Source organism: Diabrotica virgifera, chromosome 7 (assembly GCF_917563875.1).
Source record: "Diabrotica virgifera virgifera chromosome 7, PGI_DIABVI_V3a".
Classification (NCBI taxonomy): domain Eukaryota; kingdom Metazoa; phylum Arthropoda; class Insecta; order Coleoptera; family Chrysomelidae; genus Diabrotica; species Diabrotica virgifera.
The window spans coordinates 212,466,650-212,488,509 of record NC_065449.1 but is presented as its reverse complement, the minus strand read 5'-3'; the positions used below and the strand labels follow the sequence as shown (position 1 = coordinate 212,488,509).

The 21,860-nt window shown below is 31.8% G+C and overlaps 2 protein-coding genes across 2 annotated transcripts in view; both read left to right on the top strand.

The window, feature by feature from the left end:
* The window catches only part of LOC126887942 (uncharacterized), a 500,758-nt gene that overhangs the window by 381,465 nt on the left and 97,433 nt on the right, over positions 1-21,860 (top strand). The gene's annotated exons all lie outside the window — the stretch shown is intronic.
* Positions 1-21,860, top strand: part of LOC114340457 (exostosin-3) — a 41,123-nt gene that overhangs the window by 17,892 nt on the left and 1,371 nt on the right. The window contains exons 5-8 of the mRNA XM_028291205.1: positions 2,231-2,553; positions 8,983-9,360; positions 9,878-10,122; positions 16,036-16,372. Coding sequence (XP_028147006.1) covers positions 2,231-2,553; positions 8,983-9,360; positions 9,878-10,122; positions 16,036-16,372 — 1,283 coding nt within the window. The remainder of the gene's footprint in view (positions 1-2,230; positions 2,554-8,982; positions 9,361-9,877; positions 10,123-16,035; positions 16,373-21,860) is intronic.

Here is a 21,860-nt window from a genome sequence, read left to right as displayed (position 1 = left end):
AAGGGTTAAGGGGCTATCCAATGGGTTAAGGGAATTTCTAAAATAAAAAGTACTGTACCAATTGTTTTAAAAATTTGCATGAGCATTTATTATAAAAAGAAGTATACGTAAAACAATTTTCATAAAAAAATATTGAAAATTAAACGATTTATGCGCCATCTACTGGCACTGTGAAAATAAAAACATAGGTCCACTGCTGCAGTGATTGGGATTAATAGAAATCCTGAAACATGAAATTTCAAAGTGATTATTGAAATATAAGTTATTTCCTATACCATCAACTAGGATTTTAGAAAAATATTAAAATTTGGAAAAATGACGAAGTGTTGAAAATTTTTTTAAAATTAGCTAAAACATTTTCAAAAAACCGCCAAATTAACATTTTTTATCCGATCAAAAAACCCCTAGTTGATGGTATAGATAATACCTTATATTTCAATAATAACTTTGAAATTTTATGTTTCAGGATCTCTATTAGTCCCAATCACTGCAGCAGTGGAGCTATGTTTTTATTTTCACGGTGCCAGTAGATGGCGCATAAATCGTTTTAATTTTCAATATTTTTTTATGAAAATTGTTTTACATGTAGTTCTTTTTATCATAGGTACAAATTTTCAGAACAATTAGTACGGTACTTTTTATTTTAGAAATTCCCAAAAAAGTATATGAATTTCATACTTTTACACTAGGATAGCCCCTTAAATGGTGTAAAGTTGTTATGATGTTACATTGTTATAGTTAACATTCGTAACAGTCGATAATGTGAGATTCTTATTCTCATGACCAGCAACCCCACAGTGTGGAGGGAGTCCTACATTGCATGATGTAAAATCAAGGAATAGTTTAAACATCACAAATTATTTTATATAAACATGTATCTTTATTACATTTTTATATCATTTAAAGGGTTTTCACCCACATGTAAAGCATTTGACAGAGTACTCCATGATAAGCTAAGAGATATTCTTGAAATAAAGGATAGATAATACAGATCTGCGAATAATTTTCAATCTATATTGGAATCGGAAAGTTGACATCAAAATAGAAAATGAGACATCACAAGCAATAGAAATACGTAGAGGAGTACGACAGGGATGCATTCTGTCACCACTTCTATTTATTGTATATAGTGAAAGTATCTGCCAGGATGCCCTTTTGCAAGCAAACGAAGGAATCGCAATCAATGGAGAGGTTATAAATAATATACGCCGACGACACTGTACTAGTTGCAAGAACAGTAGAAGAATTACAGCGATTACTTACAAACATAAATGTTGCTTGCAACAATTATGGCATCAATATAAAAAAAACCGAGTATATGGTCTTCAGTAAAAACATGACACAACCAGCACATATTAGTATAAACGGCATTCAAATTGAAAAAGTATCAAGTTACAAATACTTGAGAACTTTAATAAACGAAACTGGAGACCAAAACAATGAAATAAAAAGACGTATCAAAATTGCCAGGGCCACCTTCATAAAGATGAAAAAATTCTTCTGCAACAGAGATATAAGGATCCCTCTACGATTAAGAATGCTACGTATTTAACAGACTATTATACGGTGTAGAGACCTGGACTCTCAAACACAACAACTTAAAAAATATTGAAAGTTTCGAGATGTGGTGTTACCGTCGAATGATGAAGATAGGTTGGGTTGAGAGAGGCACAAATTTTAAAGTAATACGAAGGATAGGAAAAGACGCAGAAATTTTGTTAACGATAAAACGAAGAAAACTCGAATATTTTTGGTCACCTGATAAGAGGACACAAATACACATTGCTTCAAAATATAATGCAAGGAAAAATAGAAGGAAAACAGAGTCCAGGCCGTAGAAGAATGTCATGGTTGCCGAATTTGAGAGAGTGGTTTGGCTGCACCACTAATGAACTCTTTCGGTCAGCTGTAAACAAGGTCAGGATAACCTTGATGATTTCCAATCTCCAATAGGAGTGGCACAAGAAGAGAAAACCCAAATGTATTGGTGGCTCAAGCATGTACACCTATAAGAATAACCCTCATGTGTTTTTAACCTTAGTCATAATTTAATATTCACATTTGCATTTATTAAGTTGTTATATTTATTTCGGGTAAGTAGCACTGATGAAATTTTTATTTCGAAAACGTTCTGTGAGGTCACCCAAAAGGGTCTTTTTAATATAAATATATCTTTTATAAAGGATTTTGATTGATTTTTGTTATTTTTACTTTAACAAATCGTTTTTAGGTGCCGTCCCAGTGATTCTAGGTGGAGATCAAATCAAACTCGCCTATGATGAAGTCATCCAATGGAAGCGTGCTGCCGTATTTTTGCCACGTCCCCGTATTACCGAACTCCATTTCCTTTTACGAGCCATTCCAGACGAAGACGTTTTGTTATTGCGTCGACAAGGCCGTCTTATCTGGGAACGATATCTTGCCTCTGTGCAAAGTACTTTGGATACTATAGTAGCCGTTTTACGAGATAGGTTGAATATTCCAGCCGCAGCTGCAGATACTGTTTTAGCCCTTAGTGTTTTCAATGAAACATTCCAGCCAATACAAGTTTCGGTAAGTATTAATAATAGAGATTCTCGGTAAAACAATTCATTGCTGTAGTGTCTCATTATCAACAATATGGTCTTAACATTGTAACGGTATGAAAGTCATTGATATTTCACCCCTTATTTTTTTATGTTAAGACCGTATTTATATTACGATCCCGGTATAAACATTCTACCTAATAATTTCATATTCGTTAGGACCATGTTTGTGTTTCAGAGAATCGTCGGGTTCTCACAAATTCATGGCATTACGTAATTCGTTCTCGATTCTCATGCATATTCATATCTCTTTTATCTGAGTTTAAGTTCTACCGTCAAAGGAATCAAAGTCGTAAATTCTTCACAATGTGGTTTTGACGACAGCGGGACTGGAAAATATTTATCTTGTAGATATAAAGTGTTCCTAAGTTTAAATAAGAGCTCTGAGGGATCAACAACTAGTGTCCTTTTTGCTGACGCGTCTGAGAACGGGCCTTGGTTGTGAAGACAACTAAATCAGGCTTTTCATGGGAAAAAGGTCGTAGGAACTACTAAAATCGGTTTTGTTTATTTTCTTGGTGATTGGATGAGCTGTTTCTGGTATACGCCAGAGGGTTTAACCCAGAGCGTAATTTGCAATTTCCTATTGGTTAAGATTTTGATTAAGTGAGTGCTTTAAGTGTGTAATTGGTTGTTATTTATTTAGTGTATGGCTATATCACAGTTTTTGTATAAAATTAAAGATCATAATACATTATAAAAAAAAAATAATAATTAATTTTTATAAACGAAAATTTAGTTGATAAATATATTGAATCGATTCATTGGTCGCCATTAAAAAATCGGACCAATTGCCACTGTATGATCTAATGAGGTATTCCTCCACCAAATGCTTAACCGTTTGTCTTTCAGCACTTTCATTTGATATTCTTATTTGATTTTTCTATTTTTTTATTTCTAAGCTAATAAGAGGATATTAATAACACCCCGTTAAGATCCACCCCTATATCTCTTCCGATTCTGAGCAACCAAGGACATGTTCTTCAAATTGTTAACACGTTAACATCCCCTTATATGACATATCAACATCTTTAAATTCTATTTTCCATTATTCCTACAGGATGAATTTCGTCGTAACATATATTTTTGTCGCGGCAACGTGTTAATAGTGTTATAACATTAACATCACAAAAACGAAATTAATGATAATCAGCATCAACAATCCCATATGTAAGCACAGTTGAAAATAAACAACCAACTTATAGACAGAGTTAAGTAATCTAAATATCTTGGAGTTATCTTAAACAGTAAACGAGACTGCGATGAACAAGTTATGATATGAGTAGCAATAACTAGAAATACTTTTACCAAATTCAATAACTACCTAAGTCAGCGCGAAACTCATTTGGGACTCCTCATTCGCATCCTAAAGTTCTACAGTCCTTACAATATAGATACCGTTGCACGTCACCCGCGTCATAGCACGTGACGTCACATGATATCAACACGAAATATTTAAGCCATAGGTGTGTTTCTTTTTAGAATCGTTTAGCTTCGTACATTGGATTTACAGCCACTAGACATATTTTATTATAAACGCATAAAAATAATATTTAAATATTTCTATTAGTGTAAATTTCAAGAACATACCCTAACTTGTTTTACTTAATATGTACCGGGTGTCCCAATAAGAATGGCTCTCGGCCATATCTCAGGAACCGTTTATATTACAGCTTTGAGAAAAAAATAATGATAACAAAAGTTGCCTCAGAAAAAGCCTGGAAATTATTTTCATAATTCTAGGTCCACCGCTAGAGGGCGTAATTGAATATCAAAAATTAAAAAATCAAAATTCTACAAAAGCCTAATGAAAGGGCACTTTAAATCCCATCATCGTATTCTTCATAAAGTTCTGCGCATATTTGATTTCACAAGTTTAAGTCTACCTTTGCAAATAAGAGGTGGGGGTGAGTGGGAACCTTCTTATGAAAAAATGACTCCGGTTCTGCTAAATCGAATTTTGCATACTTGGTCATCTTGAAAACAGCTCTTCTTCGTCAATGTAAGAGTCTTATTTTCGAAATAGCCTAATAAGTAATATGCCAGCTAGTAGGCGTTATGTAGTTATTTTTGGAAATCTAGTTTTCTTTGGAGAATATTAAATACAAGTATGCATTTTTTATCCTGTGTTACAAAATTAGACCAAATTAGCAACAGAATACCGAAAACAGCATGTCGATATCTTTTTTCTATCTCGAGATATCTTAAAAAAACGTGTAAATTTTAAACAACTGATAATGTCACCTTTAAACGAAGTTAAGGAGAAGTAGTGTGCTATGGAAAAAACAAAGAAACATTTTCCGGATGTAAACGTATATAATTAATTAAAACAACAATAATACAAACAACACTATAAAATATAACAAAGAAATAAAAGCAACTACTTAGTGACGACCTAAATGTTCAAATTGTTGCCCATCACTTTCGATGCAAGCATTTACTCTTTTAAGAGTAAATTGAACAGGAGTCTCAATTTCTGAATGGCGTTTCGTATTTTCTAGATCATGTTTTCTCGAGTAGTGGGCCTAGCGGCAAAAACAAGGTCTTTAATCCGTCCCCATAAATAAAAGTCTAAAACAGTTAAATCTGTTGCTATTCAATGTACTCTTGAAAGAGTAAATGCTTGCATCGAAAATGATAGGTAAAGTGCTAAGTAAGTAGTTGCTGTTATGTCTTTGTTATATTTTATAGTGTTGTTTGTCTTATTGTTGTTTTAATTAATTCTATACGTTTACATCTGGAAAACATTTATTTGTTTTTCCATAGCACACTACTTTTCCTTAACCTCGTTTACCGGTGAAAGTAACAGTTGTTTAATATTTACACATTTCTTAAGGTATCTCGAGATAGAAAAAAGGTATCGACATACGGTTTCCGGTATTCTGTTGCTAATTTGGTCTAATTTTGTAATACAGGATTAAAAATACATACTTGTATTTAATATTTTCCAAAGAAAACTAGATTTCTGAAAATAATTAAATAACACCTCCTAGCTTGCATATTATTTGTTAGGATATTTCGAAAATAAGACACTTACATTGACGATAATAAGCTGTTTCCAACAAGACCAACTATGCAAAATTCGATTTAGCAGAACCGGACTTACAGTAACTTTTTCATAAGAAGGTTCCCACTCACCCCCACCTCTTATTTGCAAAGGTAGACTTAAACTTGTGAAATCAAATATGCGCAGAACTTTATGAAGAATACGATGATGAGATTTCCAGTGCCCTTTCATTAGGCTTTTGTAAAATTTTGATTTTTTAATTTTTGATATTCAATTACGCCCTCTAGCGGTCGACCTACAATTATGAAAATAATTTCCAGGCTTTCCCTGAGGCAACTTTTTTTATAGCTGGTTATAAATATTTTTTCTCAAAGCTGTACTATAAACGGTTCCTGAGATATGGCCGAGGGCCATCCTTATTGGGACACCCGGTACAAGTGGAATATAAAGCGTTTTTATAAAGCACACTTGTTTGGATTACACTCTAACTGCGATCGAACAAATGTGACATTTTGGCATAAATTGGTAACATTTATTTGACAGTTGCGGTATTGACACTTTGTTTTATTCCTTACTATAAGTATTTGTTTTATTATATTTATTGTTTTTATTATTTACTTTAACGTAAGATTATAACTTAATTCTTGTTTTTTTTAATATCTAATGTTTTTATTTATTTACATTGAATATTAATTTGTTTTGTTGTATAATCCACTTCGCAATAATTATGTGATATATTTGATTTAAAATTAATTTAAGAATTTTTTGTAATTGGGCAACAATGTCAACTTAGATCTCTGACGTAGATAATGACGTGCAACGATATCTATTCGCGGTGTGCAAGTACTTGGAAAGGGAAACGAGAAACGACGGTGCGCGAGTCGCGGAGAAATATTGCAACTATCTTAAATAATTCATATTGTCAATTGAAATTGTCAAATTTACGTATATTTCATACCTTCTGTCATTGACTCAGAAAAATTATATATTGCTCCACAATATTGATATGATATGCAATTATTATATAAAGGTAAATTTATTAATTGTATATTGCTTGCAGTACTGCATTTTAATAACTGATTTTATTTACTACATACAATTGTTTACGTTTGCTAAACATAACCTGCATCTTATTTTTTCTTATTATTTTTTTGGACTATGGCCTTGACAATTATCCAGCAACCAGGACTAATATAATTGGCCAATATAATTAAAAGTGCGAATAAAAGTACAGAGCGTAGAAATAGAGGTCGCTTTGCCGAACTTGCACGGTCCCAATATTGTATGGACTCTACATATGACCAATTATTGAAATATGGTAGCGGGAGGTACTTTCCATTATTAAGGTAAAAATAGACCTACATCAGGGACTAGCGATCCCCTACGCCAGCTCATGAGATTTCACCATACCATACTGTAAAACTCATGTTACGTAACCCTATACGAGTGGCCGTTTGCCAAAAGCTGATATGTCCATTTTGGATATTTTTCAGGAGAGCAAATTCAAATGTCCACGATGTCCATAAAATCACAGTTTTAGGAATATCATATTTGGTTTTGAGTTTATTGTTTATACAGCTATTTATATGAGTTCACATACAAGAAAAACCTGTAATTTTATGGCCGTCGTGGAAATTTGAATTTGCTCTCCTGAAGAAGTATCAAAAATGGACATATCTGCTTTTGGCAAAAGACCACTGATACCTAGTTTTTTTACTCTAATTTTTCTACAAAACTAGTATCGCAAAATTTAGCCGCTTGTTCATAGAAACCACAATAAGTTAAACAAGGATAAACAATACAGCATGTCGTTGATAGACTTTGTTTACTATGAATTTTGACGTTTATGATTTTAAGTGACCGTGATATTAGCGCATTTGTTGGTTAGTATTTGAATTTATTGTTTATTTGGTTTTTCAAATTATTTAACTTTTAGTATTTATATACGTTATTATAATTTTTATTTTCAAACATAATTATTGTTAGAACGACTAACTACCGTCCTCTCTTAATTTAATTATAATAAACTATTTTTATGGGAATAAGCCACAATTGTACCAAAAAAATGATTTTATTAACGTTTCGAAGCCCAAATCGGGTTTCGTTGTCAAAATACAAAATACTACTAAAATAAACAAAAATGCTGTTGCTAAGTAAAAAAAATTCTTCTAATAATTTATTTAATCTGACTCATTTATATTGGCAATTCAGACGTATATTATACATTTTAAAGTAGAAGACTTTAAAATGATATCGCCAATATTTATGAGTTGCGTTCCTGGGACGACTTTACTAAAAGATAGTTCATTCGATTACATGAAATCAATCCCAACTCAAGAATAATAAAAAGAAACGTTAATAATATCATTTTTTTGGTAAAATTGTGGCTTATTCCCATTAAAAATAGTTGATTATAAAAATGCCACAAGGAAATAGCTTCAGAACAACATTAATTTAATTACTTCCGGTAAGTACCTATTTTACGCAAATGTGACAAGGAATATTTTTTAACCTACAAATTGTCATTATACTACATGGGTGTGGCTATTGTTCTGTCGAATGGAAACTTATTTGTTTATTTTCGAGATTACTGTTTTAAACTTTTTGTTTGTTTATACTAGTAATAGTCGGTAAGTCGGTATGATGTTCAAGCTGTTTAATATTGAGTCCATCAATCTCCTCAATAGTGAAAAAAGATTAAACAGTTCAATAACACAATTAAACAGTTCAACACTTTAATAAAATAACTTTATAAAATACGTCCAAGGGATAATAGCCATTTCCTAATTTTTACCACTGACAGTATTTATCAATGATACTACACATCGACATACGTTTCAGTTTATGTTTTGATTTAACTTGTTTTAAAATAAATCATTTCGATACCTACGATAATACGAAGATCATTTCGATCCATATATAGTAGATCTTTAAATCTAATCTTTGAAGTTTCATTTATAAAAGCCTTCGGATTTTTAGACATGTTTGTTCGTAACAGTGGTTACATTTCATCTGTTCCACTCAGTCCGATATTGTTCTTTTTGTTGTGATTCTTTCTTTGCCAACGAAGGGTTTTATGCCTATGAATATGTATTTATTTTACCCCTCCCTGGCAAGTAGGTCCGCTCTTTCGTTTTCTTCAATAACAATGTGTCAAGGCATCCAAAGTAAACTTACTTTGTTATTTTTCGATCCGAATTATATTCTGAAGACAGTAGACCAGCCTGTATCCACCACTGTTTCATTGCCACGATTTACTTAAGCAATGTCACTAAAATGGTCCCTTTTAAAGCCTAAATGACAAAATTACACATCATAATAATTAGTATTTCTGTATTATAATTTGTTAAAAATTGTATAAGAAACCTATCAAATATGTTTTTCTTTTAGGTTGCCAGCGAAGTGGAACAGGAAGAAAGTTTAGGCCCTCTTGAGCCGCCCTTCGATAGTCCCACATATCGCAGAAACTACAGTATATCATTAGTGCAAGGTCCAGAAATCTGGAACGATTGGGGTGATCCGTTTCGGTTATATCCTGCGTTACCTATGGACCCTCTACTATCTTCAGACGCCAAATTCATCGGTTCTGGTCGTGGGTTTAGGCCCATAGGTCAAGGTCAGGGCGGTTCTGGGAAAGAATTTTCTGAAGCTTTGGGAGGTAATTCTCCGAGAGAACAATTTACTGTATTGCTGTTAACTTACGAAAGGGAACAAGTATTGTTGGATTCCATAGCGAGGTTGAGGGGTCTACCTTATTTAAATTCCGTGGTAAGTGCGAACTTGTTTGTCTTATTTTTAAACTCATGTAACTCATATAAAATATACGGAGAGGGCCAAAATTTTGGAATAAATTCATTTTCTCTAAAATGGACAATTTTGGAGATAAATCCCGAAAATATCATACTAGTGACGTCATCCATCAGGGCGTGATGACGTAATCGATGATTTTTTTAAGGGGGAATAAAGGTCGTGTGATAGCTCATTTGAAAAGCTGTTCAATTTTCTATTCAGTAATTATAAACATTAACATCATTATTTATACAGGGTGACCAAAAATAATTTTTGTATGTAATTTATTTAACTCAAAATACATTTTAGTACATTACATTTGGAATTATGTATATCAGCTTTTTGTTGCTGAGAGGGACTACCATCTCCAAGATTTAATATTTGAAATTTTAGATTTTCTACAGTCTTAGTCAACTTTTGTCATCTTGAAAATGAATGAACTGGTTTGATCTTACGGATTTGATTGATTGTACAAAATTACCACTGTTTCTTTTAGGTTGTCGTTTGGAACTCTCCAAGGCCGCCTAGTCCCGAACTGAGATGGCCAGACATTGGAGCTCCTGTTCATGTCGTTAAGGCAGCTAGAAATTCGCTAAACAATAGATTTTTACCTCTAGAAAACCTAAAGACTGAGGCGATATTATCCGTGGATGATGATGCTCATTTACGACACGACGAAATATTATTTGGCTTTAGAGTTTGGAGGGAACATAGGGATAGAATTGTTGGGTTTCCAGGAAGGTAAGTTGATGCACTACAAAAATGTGGTTGTAGTAGTTCTCAGAGGTTTTTTTCAGTGCGTCACAGTTTTTGATTTCTTTCTAATGCATTCAGTTAGATGTGACGGAAAAAGCGGTAGTTCCGTGATTAAACACAAAAATAATGCAGCATTACAATGATTACATACATAAGCGGTCTATAGGGCTTTTCATTCACAGTCATTTGTTTCGAGCTTCTGTCATGTGTCACATAATATTAATATATCTACGACATACGTTATTGGTATCTACAATAATACAAGCCAAAGACGTATGACGTAGATATATTAATATTATGTGACACATGACAGAAGCTCGAAACAAATGACAATCGATGAAAAGCCCTATTCCTAACTTACGTTTGATTCGTTGATATTTAGAATGCGCGCTTTCTCTAGCCAAGATATATTTAATTCTCGAATTCTTCTCTTTCAAGAAGATGATATCGATTTGAAAAACTGCATGGGACAGTTCTACGACAACGCGTCAGTTATGAGTGGAAAATATTATGGTGTTCAGGCTGAAATTAGATAACATAATATCTTGGCGTTGTGGATTCCGTGTGCCGCCCACTCTCTAAATTTAGTTGCAAAAGCTGCAACAGTGTTGTCCTGCTGCCATATCATTCTTTGATTTCTTAGAAGCACTATATGAACTATATGTATTGTTCACTTCCTCTACATATAGATACAACTTTTTAATCGAATATTTAAAATCTGTGTCTTTAAGCGAGAGCAACGCTGACCGTGGCAGAAATATTATTGTTCCTAAAGGAGTAAATACTACCAGATGGTCATCTAGAAGTAATGCCGCAGAAGTACGAGTTATACGTTATAATCAGATTAAAGGAGCATAATCCAAAATTTCAGAAGACGATGAGGAACAATTTAAAACTCGCAACAATGCGAATGGTTTGTATAATCGAATGTGTTTACAGGAAACAGGAATATTTGCAATATTTTGGAATGAAATCTTAGAGAGGACAAACAGCACAATACGTATTCTCCAATATCCAAATATTGACCTTAATTCAGGAGTGGCGGCACTTAGATCACTTAACGAATTTATGTTCTTTTAAGGAATATTCGACTGACTCCACTGGATTATGGAACATCTCTAGAGACTGAAATGACAACATAATCAGAGAAATTTAGGACACAAAATTTTATCGCTATTATAGATTACTTCATTTCGTCTTTAAGTCAGAGACTTATGCATATGAATCCATTCATTCCAATTTTGGATTTTTACATCATTTGGAAAATTTAACTCTCAATGAAATTGAAGCTCACTCACTGAAGCTTACCGACTCGTACAACAATGATTTAGTTGAACACCTAGGTGTCGAACTGGTATAATTTGAAGAATTTTTCAATTCATTTAAAGAGGAGGTTGGCTCATCAATAATAGGTAAGTAAAGAGCTTCAAATGTACCGACTGATAAAAGAAAAGAATGTGAATGATACGTTTCCAAACGTTGAGGTGACACTTCGTTTATATTTAGTTCTGATGCTAACTAGTAACTGCAGTGGAGAGAGCTTATTCTCAAAACTTAAGTTAATTAAAAATTGACTTCGGTCTGATGATGAGCCAAGAGCGTTTGAATCATGTCTCTATAATAATGAGCATTGAACAGAACACGATGTTTTAAGATATCTAGACATGTCAGACATAATCAAGGAATTTTCAATTAAAAAATCTCGAAAAGTACCGTGACTTTAACCATGCATCTTAGATATGTTTATTTTTAATATTTTACTGTAACAAGATAAAGCCAAGTATTTTTTATTATTTAAAAATATATTGATTAAAGTAGATCAACATTTTTTTAATATTGTTCTGAGGTATTTGTTTGTGGCATTTATGTAATTTACTATTCTAACTGGGATATAAGCCACAATTTAACTTGAAAAATGCATTTACTAACGTTTCGGCTTCTACTTCGGACGTCATTATCAAAATACAAAATATTAATTTTATATAAATAAGTACATTAATATTTTGTATATTGATAACGACGTCCGAAGTGGAAGTCAGCCATCATTATTCCTCTTCATAAGGGTGGTGAAATATCTAATACCTGCAATTATAGACCTATTGCACTACTACCGGTACTCTCCAAAATTATTGAGAGACTCATAAAAGCCCGACTTATGTCCTTTCTAGTTGAAAACAACATTTTATCACAAAATCAGTTCGGCTTTTTAAATAATAAATGCACCACTGATGCCATCTTTTCTGTACTACATGAGGTTTATCAAGCACTGAACAATAATCTTCACACTGCCACCGTTTTTTGTGACTACGCCAAAGCTTTTGATTGTGTAAATCATAACATTTTGATAAGAAAACTAAATTTCTACGGAATTCGAGGTATTTCTTTAGATTGGTTCCAATCTTACTTGGATGATAGGAAACAACTGGTTAGAGCAAATGATACAGACTCTAGTCTCAAAAACATTGTATGTGGGGTACCTCAAGGTTCAGTATTGGGTCCTCTACTTTTCCTTATCTTTATTAATGACATCACTAGTTTAAAAATCGATGGAAAAATCTTTCTTTTTGCTGATGATACCAGTATCACTTGGAGCAACTCAAATATTGCAACTCTTCATGCTGCTATAACTTCTGATCTACTTACAATAAAAACCTGGTCTGACTCTAATTTACTCTCGTTTAACGTAGATAAAACAGTAGCATTGTCTTATAAAGGAGTCCTTCAACCCTTACCTCTTAATAACAGCCAGATCAGTACCGTTGATTCTGTGAAATTTCTTGGTATTTTTTTAGACAGCAACCTTAAATGGTCCCACCATATCGATTTGTTAAGGAAGAAACTATCCTCAGCTTGCTATGCTATAAGATCTGTTTCGAATGAACTCAATTTAGCATCTTCCAAAATAACATATTTTTCTTTGTTCGAGTCACATCTTCGTTATGGTCTTCCTTTTTGGGGTTCTGGTACAGCTGCCCAATTCGATGTTATTTTCAAATTACAAAAAAGAGCAATTAGATATCTGTTTGGCCTCAGAAGAACAACACATTGCAGAAGTTACTACAAAGATCACAGAATTTTAACCCTTCCATCTTTGTATATTTTAGAAACTGTTTGCTTAATTCGTAAACATCTACATGTCTTTCCACCAAGACCTAATCATGACTACTTCACGAGAAATTCTACGTTTGACGTCTATATGCCGACCCCTTCCTCTGAGTTAGTAAAGAAATCTATATTATATTCCGCAAAAAAACTTTACAATCATCTCCCTCTACAACTTAAATCTGCAGCATCTTTCCCCAAATTCCGTAAACTGACAAAAGCCTACCTATCTGAAAGACCATATTATTCAGTAGAAGATTTTCTTAATCAATAACTAAGAAATTGCAGTACCCTTTGCACAAGTAGTATTTTTATTATCATTTTTTTTTGTCTATATTTGGGTGTCATATGCAGCAGCTTAACTTTTAAACTTATTAATTACTAGGTAGACTATGCATTTGCAATTTACTTAAATTTTGCAATTGACTACTTCTGTTTAACTTCATTATTATTGTTATTATTGTAAATATATTGACGATTTATGTAATTTTAGTAAATTGGATTGTTATTGTTTTGTTGTCTTGACTTTTTATAAGCTTTGTCGATAAAATTGTACAATTTTTCATGACAATAAAGCATATTTCTATTCTATTCTATTCTAAGTCGAAATGTCAATAAAAATCATTGTATCGTGGCTGAATGGATCAAGAAATCCAAAGCCAATAAAAAAAGAAAAAGATAGCTATTTGTATAACAAGGGAGGAAAGTGCTACTTTTCCTCCCGAGAATGAAGTTTACTGCCCGACGCGTAGCGGAGGGCAGTAATCATTCAAGGGAGGAAAAGGCACTTTACTCCCATGTTATACATATGGTTTTTCCACCTTCCTCAAATAACAAGTCATTTTTTCATTTTTACTTATTTTATTTATGTAACTAACCAACAAAATTTATTAAAACTTAAACTAACAAGTAAGTAGAATATAACTGTCAACTGTCAAATATAAGTCAAATTATTAATGTAGACATTGTTAAATCAAAATAACAATTTACTGTTTTTTACCATTCTGCAAAATACAAGGTGTTTTATAAATAAACGTTAAAATGTATAGATACTTACGTAATAGAAAATAGATATTAGGGAGTTTTTGTTGCTACGTAACGTAACGCATCTCCGTATACGTAAAGCAACTAACGTGTCGTAGAGGATTAATGTTAAAATAGGTAGTTTTTGTAACTCCCTTAACGTAACGTAAAGCAAATCGTAAAGTCATTTTTAAATTCCGTTGACATTAAAAAAATAAAACAATGTTCACACAATATACAATTAATATACAAATGTAAAAAAAGATAAATGAATGATGAAATTGTATGGTTTTAATTGGTTCTATTTAAATATAAATATATTATTTTTCCTTAGGTTAAATTTTTTTATTTTTGTTTATACCTACTTTTTAGTTGTAAATTATTGTACCTACATCAGAATTCCAGTATAATGTAAATAGTTTGGTAATATTTATTTGAAAATTTTACTGAAACTAGGTCATTTGTTTATCTAGTTATTAATTGTGGTGATCACTGTATTTCTTAAATTAATACAAGATCTGTTTGTTTTGCTTTATTAATAGACAACTTAAAAACAATAAAATTTTAAATATATTATGAAGTTCCAATTTCCAATTACAAACAGAATAATTTTACTCAAATAGACTAAACCAATAACCAATATAACCTTAAAATGTTTATAAACGGGTCGTACGCTGATGAAATGTTCATTTGGTAGGTAATCGGGCAAGATCCTCGTGTGCATTTGGTGACTTTCGTCTCGATAGGGATGCGTTCTCACGTACGTATCAGAACGTTACTTTAGGTAATACGCATCGAGATACGCGAGTTCAACCATTAATGCGCAAGCGTACATGTCAAAAAGATGCGTTACGTTTACGTATTTGTGTGCACAAAAACTCCCTATTGTACAGGGCGTCAATAAGTTATATTTCGTGAATGAAATACCATGACGTCACTTTTACTTTTCCTCCCTAGGGAGGAAAAGTACAACTTTGCTCCCTACAATCAGGTCTGGAAAAGTATATTTTCGGTAGAGGTAGGTGGAAAAATAATTTTTCAAGTTAAATTGTGGCTTATTTCCCAGTTAGAATAGTATTTTTTTATTTCTAAAAGGGAAAACCCTGTAGTTGACTATGTAGATACCATAGTTATAACAACAATTTTTTTAATGGCAGGATGTAGGGTCCCGCACCAATTCTACCCAGGGGCCCCCACTGCCTTAAATCCGGCTCTGCCGCGAATGGTGTAACCAGAAGATTAGTTCTAATAAAGTTTTATTTTTGATATACGCTCCATTAGTCTGACGTCACGAGATGGGTGGAGTCAATGCCTGTATGTAAACAAACTTTTACATTTAGGATAAAAAAACATTTAGGAAACATTTAGAAAACATTTAGGATAAAATACACTTTATTTATTAATTATTACAAAAAAAAATTCATTTTAAAGTTATAAGTTATGTAAACAAGGATTGTTTTGTGGAATTTAATGATTTGTTTGCAAATTGGCTTCTTCAGTAAAATGTATCTTTAAATATACATCATTTTACATACCTTGAAGCGGAAAACTGGAGTTATTTTCAACAAAAACGCACAAAATCGATGTATTAAAAATCTGCTTATGGAAATCAGAATAAAACGCTTGGTTTGTTTTGATACAGGACCATAACCTATCTCAACGCGTGACGTCACCACTAATGAAGCGTATTGTTAATATTAAAAGTAAAACTTTCATCCATACTGTATTGGCACAACGCTTTTTAGAATCATTTACCTTTTCATTTGTTTGTAGATATCACGCCTGGGATCTAAACACAAAAAGCAGCTGGCTGTACAACTCAAACTACAGTTGCGAGCTAAGTATGGTGCTTACAGGTGCCGCATTTATCCATCGCCATTATCTTCATCTGTATTGGAAATGGTTACCACAAGCAATAAGAGACAAGGTTGACGAATACATGAATTGTGAAGATATCGCCATGAATTTTCTTGTTAGTCATGTGACCAGGAAACCCCCGGTTAAGGTTACTTCGAGATGGACTTTCAGGTGTCCAGGATGTCCTCAAAGTTTGTCCGAAGATGATACGCACTTTCAGGAGAGACACAAATGCATTAACTTTTTTACACAGGTATGATTTTTGGAATCTCAGAATTTAGAATTTTAAGAATTTAACAGTTTTAAAATGGCATTTCTTTATAAAGGATGTACATTGGATCCCAAACCCTTTTTTCAGTGCGTCATTTATTTTGACGTCATATAGAATTTTAAGAATGTAGCAAATCATTACAAGACATTTTAGTTAAATCTGACAGTTGTCAGAATATTTATATTTATATAAACATCAATATTTATACAAGTATTTGCCACAATATTAATATTTAATAGTTTTTTTTGAAAAATGGCTTTGGCAGAGCCAATTAGCCAGACTTGTTTCTGATTGATTGCAGATTCATAGTCATAAATTTCTTATAACATAAGTACATTCTACAATTTTATTTTTATAGATACATTGGTACATGTGTAGCTTTTTTTTTATTTTGTTTTTTTTTAATTATTTTACTGTTTTTTTTTTTAATATATATTTTAATTTGTGCGAAACACTTTTTTTTTACTTCTTTTTTTTTATTCTTTTTTATTTTTGTTCCTTTTTTTTTTCTTTTTTTTTGTTTATTATTTTTTTTTGTTATTATTTTATTTTGTGTTTTTTAATATTATTTTTTTTTATTTTTTTTATTTTTTCAAACCACATTAACAAATTATGCCTATTTATTATATATTACGTTTACAACTTGTATTTACATAATTTAACATGTATATAAATGAGATGAAGAATTTCCATATCATTTGTAAATATTAAAGTATTTAGGTTTATTGGGAAAAAACATTTTAAATCTTTTAATTCCTTATAAAGGTCGTTTATGTTATTTATATTTAAATGACATTCTAATATGACATGTGTTAGATCTCCGATTTTGCCACAAGTACAATTGGGAGTATCTGCCAAGCCGAGTCTATGCATGTAAGATGGCGTAAGAGCATGATTGGCTCTCAACCGATTAATCTTATTAATTATTATCAACCGATTAATCGATATTTAATAGTTATTTATGATATAAGTGTTCAAAGTACACGTTTAAGGCACACGCATGTGAAAGTTTGCAGAACTCGCTATAGCGAGTTCTGCAATTCACATGAGTGCCTTAAAAATGTACTTTTTAACACGCATATCATATAATATTTTTTCTACAAACGTAATTACAGGACAGTATCTACAAAAACTTTTACTTGAACTTGACTGACATTCCATTTTTATATTTTTTTGACATTACATCAAAATTGCCTATACGGTCAATACGAACTGCAGTGCTTTAAAAATTTTAAAGCACTAGTGCCTTAAAGTAGCATTTTTAACGCTCGTATAGAGTGCTAAAAATTGCATTTTTAACACGGTTGTAGAAAAAATATTTTAATGTCCGACTGGTATATTATTTAACAAATAATGACATGATTTCGAAGTCAGTTAAGTATGATATAATGCCCTAGGGCATTAAATTTAAATAACTAAACTACGACTATTGCTGGTAAATGTACTTATTTGAAAACTAATTAATTCAAAATTCATTCAAATTTTTTGCATATAAAGAATAATTTAGTCGGACATTAAACGTTGAAGGCACCACGGGTATTATACACTAAGCACCAAAATTAACGCACCACCTTAAAAATGGTACATTTTTGATGTCTTGTATTTCCTAAACTTGTCCGATTTTAGTGATTTTTTTGATATGTTATAGCTTTATTCTTCAAGAATATCGATGTAATAATATTGTTGCTAAACAGATAAGTGTAATTGTATACCGGGTGTATGTAAGGCTACAGTTGAGTTTTAATTTCAATATTTTATATACGCCAGAATATTCCACAGGGTTTTCCAAACTTTGAGGAAAAAACACACTATCATTGTTACACCCGATATACAATGACACTTATCTGTTTAGCAACAAATATTATTACATCGATATTCTTAAAGAACAAGATATGTTATAAAGCTATAACATATTAAAAAATCACTAAAATCGGACAACAGGTTTAGGAAATACAAGACAACAAAAATGTCCCATTTTTAAGGTGGTGCTTAGTGTAGATAATAACGCTTTCGGTCAACGTATAACGCTCGGGCCAAAGGCCCTCGGTATATACACCATTGACCGTAAGCGTTATTATCCTTATAATACCCTTGGTACCTTAATAACTATAATGTAAAAATAAATAATATAAAATCAAATTTCACACTATACAATGTCCGAATATACCAATGACATAAAATATTTATATTGACGTCGCTGAAAAATACTAACCTAGAAATTGCAATTGTCATTTTACCATATCGACGGTTGAAAGGCAAAAGTTACCAAAGTCCAATTTGGGCGATATTGAGTTATATCACTGAAATCAGAAAATTTTTCTGCGTCGATTGGTTGTATCCTCCTGTGGCTACAATGAATTTTTGTCACTTGGTAATTTAAAATAATTAACATTTTTAACAATTTTTGGCGACCAAGCGACTAAAATTTTGTAAATTTAACAACAACTTTCATTTGGTACTTATCCCATTTTAATCCTTTACAGTTAGTAAGTTTTTGTTAGATTGTATTTTAAATGTTTGAGCGCTTAGTGATTTTTTACAAACAATATCTAGAGTTTTTAAAATGCTTAAGAAATTTTACCCTATCCAAAAACATTTTTTTATTATTTATTACTTTTTTTCGCACAATAATTAAATACCATTTTTTGTTTAGTTAATAATTATATCTAGATGTAACTTTCTTAAATAAGATAAATATTTCTTTCTTTCTACCTAAAATAGAAAATTTTTGTTTTTTTCGTCTATTACCAAAGAGTTAAGCATTTTAAGCAAATTTGAGAGTAAGAAACTCATAACATAGAAAAAAGTGTTGTGTGATTTAGAATGCGATCTTACCCTTCAAAAAATATGTCACGTATTTCAGCACCTCTGGCCTCCACATAAGTGGTCTGTAGCTTCTACATGATAGGTGTGAAATTTTAAACATTCTTGCTGTTGATTGGATAGGAAGAGTGGCATAATCTAGCCTCCATGCTAGGTACATCATAGCCTCCATACGGTACTTCCAATATTTAATATTTTATTTATTCAAGTGGACAATAAAGGTAAAACACAAACAACGTTTGTTTCTTACTTATTTATTTAAACAATAATGTGACATTTTACATAGAAATATGAGTAATTTGGATTAAATAAATGTTTACTTGTCGAATTTTTCCACCGTCTGCACACAACAGCTGAACGGAGCCATTAGACCTAACAACAAAACGTGAAATAAAATGTGTATTTTAAAACTGTTGGATAAACAGTACCTACAATCAGAAAAACTTACCTTTAAAAAGGTACTCGATTATGAAATAAAAAAAATATCAAAAAACACGACTGAATATCAGCTTTTTATGGTGACACAAACACATCACATAACCGACCATATAAAATAAGTGAACGACAAGGAACGAACGAACACGAACACAGATTACAGATTCACAGATAGCGTAGGATTTGTCAAAAGTCATGTTCCACCAATCACAAGGCCGACATCAGCGCCTCTGACTAAATGGAAGTAAAATAAATACGATTACATGTTTTTTATTAGAGTGAGCGGGGCATGACTCATAAATCGTATTATAAACTTCAATGTGGCGTTCGCTGAATATGTCTATCCTTATTGGTTGCTTAGAAAATTGGAAAATAAATAATAAATTTTGAGTTTTTATAAATATTCATAAAGTATGTAATGGAACCTTCTTATTACACGGAATGCTGAGACTTCTGGTGCTTAAATTATACCCTAAATTTCAAAGCAATTGGTCAAATAGTTTAAAAGTTATTTAATTTGTTTATCTTAAATTAATTTTTTTTTCAACGCTATAAGTCAGAAAATGATGAAGTTACAGTAATACTTTGGATAGTTTATGAAAGAAGAAGATTTACACTATTAATTTAATTAAAAAAAAATACAAAAAAAATTCTAAATATTGCAAAATTATTTTGCAAGAACATGTGAATTAAAAATACGGGGGGGGGGGCTAACTTCGTCCCTAATTGTCCTAGGACAATTGTATAAAAATTCAGTATTTCTAAATATGAAAAAATAATTTTTCTACGGATAACGGTTAAGAAGTTATTCTAATTGTGTATAAGTAAGCAAAAAATCGACATGTTTTTGTAAAATAATCACTGTTTAAAATTACTTTTTGTCATTTTTTTTTATATAAGTTAATAGTATAAATGTTCTTCTTTCATAGACTGTCCGAAGTATTACTGTAACCTCATAATTTTCTGACTTATAGTGTTGCAAAAAAAAATTTAAAGCACTCATGGGAGTTTCGACAGAAGTGAAAACTTCTTATAGTATATAAATTACAAGCTCAATGCTTTTCCACATCCAAAAAAAGTGCTATACCTATATTATATCAGCGTTAGCGTACGTTCTATGCTATTTATGTATACATACACATAATATATATTATGTACATACGAAATTTATTTCGGCAAAGTGATGACGGTCGCAAACTCAATATTTTTTCCTATCTAAAAAGTGTACAACGTCCCTAAGAAGTTTTCATTTGAAAAATTTATTTCGCCGAAGCGATGACGGTCGATAATTCAATGTTTTTCTCCATCTAAAAAGGGCACAACGTGCATAAAATAGATTTCACTTCAAAAATTTATTTCGCCGAAGCGATGACGGTCGCTAATTCAACACTTTTTCCCCCTCTTAAAACTGCACAACGTCCCTAAAGAACTTTTCACTTCAAAAATTTATTTCGCTGAAGTGAGGACGGTCGCTAATTCAATACTTTTTCCCCATCTAAAAAGTGCACAACGTCATTAAAGAAGTGTTCACTTCAAAAATGTATTTCGTCGAAGCAATGACGGTCACTAATTCAATACTTTTTCCCCATCTAAAAAGACCAAAACGTCCCTAAAAAAGTTTTCACTTCACAATATTATTTCGTCGAAGCAATGACGGTCGCTAATTCAATATTTTTGCCTATCTAAAAAGTGCACAACGTCGCTAAAGAAGTTTTCACTTCAAAAATTTATTTCGCAGAAGCAGTGGCGGTCGCTAATTCAACACTTTTTTCCCATCTAAATAGTGCACAATGTCCCTAAAAAAGTTTTCACTTCAAAAATTTATTTCTCCAAGGCGATGACGGTCGCTAATTCAATACTTTTTCCCCATATAAAAAGTGCACAACGTCCCTAAAGAAGTTTTGACTTCAATAATATTAGTATTATTATACATACATTATAATAATACACGTACAAAATTTATTTCGTCGAAGCGATGACGGTCGTGAAATCAATATTTTTTCCGCATCCCAAGATAGATTTTACATTTATTTTAAATTTAAATACTTTTATACAATTTATGTATACATAATACATACTCATTAATATAGATACTTACAAAATTTATTTCGCCGAAGAGATGACGGTTGCGAAATAAATCATTTTTCCCCATCCTAAAATAGGTTTTACATTTATTTTAAATTTAAATACTTCTATACAATTTATATATATA